Source organism: Photinus pyralis, unplaced genomic scaffold (assembly GCF_008802855.1).
Source record: "Photinus pyralis isolate 1611_PpyrPB1 unplaced genomic scaffold, Ppyr1.3 Ppyr1.4_unclustered_Scaffold6837, whole genome shotgun sequence".
In the NCBI taxonomy this organism is placed as follows: Eukaryota; Metazoa; Arthropoda; class Insecta; order Coleoptera; family Lampyridae; genus Photinus; species Photinus pyralis.
The window spans coordinates 6,171-8,176 of NW_022172034.1; the positions used below are offsets into that span (position 1 = coordinate 6,171).

At 38.2% G+C, this 2,006-nt stretch overlaps 1 protein-coding gene across 1 annotated transcript; it reads right to left on the reverse strand.

Annotated features, from left to right (window-relative positions):
• Positions 1-206: 206 nt before the first annotated feature.
• LOC116182671 lies at positions 207-1,010 on the reverse strand. Its single transcript, XM_031503212.1, has one exon. The coding sequence runs from the start codon at positions 1,008-1,010 to the stop codon at positions 207-209; it is 804 nt and encodes a 267-aa protein (XP_031359072.1).
• Positions 1,011-2,006: the final 996 nt, after the last annotated feature.

Here is a 2,006-nt window from a genome sequence, read left to right on the forward strand (position 1 = left end):
CTCTTTCCTCCAAGATTCTAAAACATTTCGCCAATAACTTTTAAGGGGTTTAAAAAAAGCAACGTCCAACGGCTGCATGAGGTGGGTTGCATTTGGTGGTATGGTTGTGAAGTAAATATCGTTTTCTTTACACATACTCACAACCACAGGGGTAAAATGTGAGGCCAGATTATCGGCTACAACAAGCTTTTGTCCTGGCATATTTTCTACATGAGGGAGAAAAATTTGGCGAAACCACTGTTCAAATGTACGGGAATCAAACCAACCTGTCTTTGCACGTCATACTTTGATCCCGGCGGTCCTCCTTCACACCAAGTTTCATACAAGTTTTCTGTCTTGTAGAATACAAATGGGGGCAAAATATCACCACTTGCAGATATACAGAACATTAAAGATATTGCTACCTTTGAATGTTCCATAACACGTTCCACTCTTTTTGTCCCTCTCAGAACGACAACTTTTTTTGCACCCGGGTCGTCAGTGACGTTGGTCTCATCAAAATTAAATATTTGGTTGGGTGGTGTACTCTCTAATTTCTCTTGCACATTGTTAAAAAAATCTGTCACAACTTCTCTTGAAACCGAGGCTCTAGAGCGACTAATGTTGGTTGCGAGGCGCTGAGAAAGGTTATGACGACTCATAAAATACTCAATAAAATCTTTTCCGGGCATGTTGTCTTTCAAACATGTCGTTTTACCTTGTTTATCCAAGTATCCTTTAATAATAAGGCGCAAATCCAGCTTTGATAATGGATACGACCACTTCACCAGCTCATTAATTGTGTCGACAATTACGGCCTCTTCCATCCGGTTCAACACGGTCGGATGGCCCACCGGTTTACCGTGCCTTCCATACCACTTGTCCTGCAGAGTACTACGTGGAAAGTTCTTCCGACTCGCCGCTGCGAAGGTGGCGCCATTTGCAACGTCCTCTAACGCTTGCTCAAGGTTGTCTGGGTTGTAACGCAAATAACTTCTACCCCCCACAACTTTTCGATTTCGACGATACATAATTATTGCACAACAAACAGCGAACAATCCATACACCACTTGTCGCACGTGAAACGGCTCGTGAACTAACTAAAAATAATTAATAACTGATCAGCTGTTCGACATGACGAAGTTGCACGCAATGACGAAGTTGCCCGGTTTTACGGCAATTTACTAATAAACAGATCTGCGGGTTGTTTTGTGACTTTATAACCGAACACATCGAACCGAATTTAATTCACTTTGAAAGTTTTTGAGGTTGGCAAAAGTTGAAATCTCTGTACTGCGCAAGTCAAGTTTGCAAATTGGATGGAAAAGTAGGACCGGAGCTAGTTTGCCATCAAGTTTCTAATTTGTAATGTGGCGGTGCTTTCTTTTTACGGATAAACACAACCACCTCAGGTACACGTACCCGCTTCTCCCTTCTCTCCTCTCTCACCTCATCAACCCTTTTGGATAGCTTATCTCACCAAAATTCGCTAATTCTTAATAAAATCACAAAATCTTTACCTCGCTCCCGACTAGCTCAAATACTTACATACAAAATTTCTACTGTCTTACTTCCAACGAAAAATCAGGTATCTAGTTCACTTTTTACTGGTGTTAATTACTCTACTTCTCATCTAACTTCTCGTTGAAAAATCATCAACTCAATGGCCATAATTTCATTCATTTATTTTAATGCAAAATCCAATGCATTCCAGAAAATTGCGATCTTTACAATCAATATTATAAAAATTGGGAAATATGACTAAAACCTTATTAAGCTATCAAAAAATTTGAATCTTATTAGTTCTGTTGGCCAACTCACAATATGTTCTTTCCCTTGAAGAGGTGAATATTATTTTTTATACTGAATTTTCCTTGACACAAATTCCACTATTTCAAATATAATTAATTACCTTCTTTAAGGAAATTGATTCAATAAACAATCGATTAAAACATATCATAAAACATATAAATACACACAAATTGACTTTATTTTTATCACAATGAAAATATTCAAAATAGACTAAC

Bases quoted from the DNA above. Each gene is read 5' to 3' on its own strand.
- LOC116182671 (XM_031503212.1), bottom strand. From the start codon at position 1,010: ATGTATCGTCGAAATCGAAAAGTTGTGGGGGGTAGAAGTTATTTGCGT.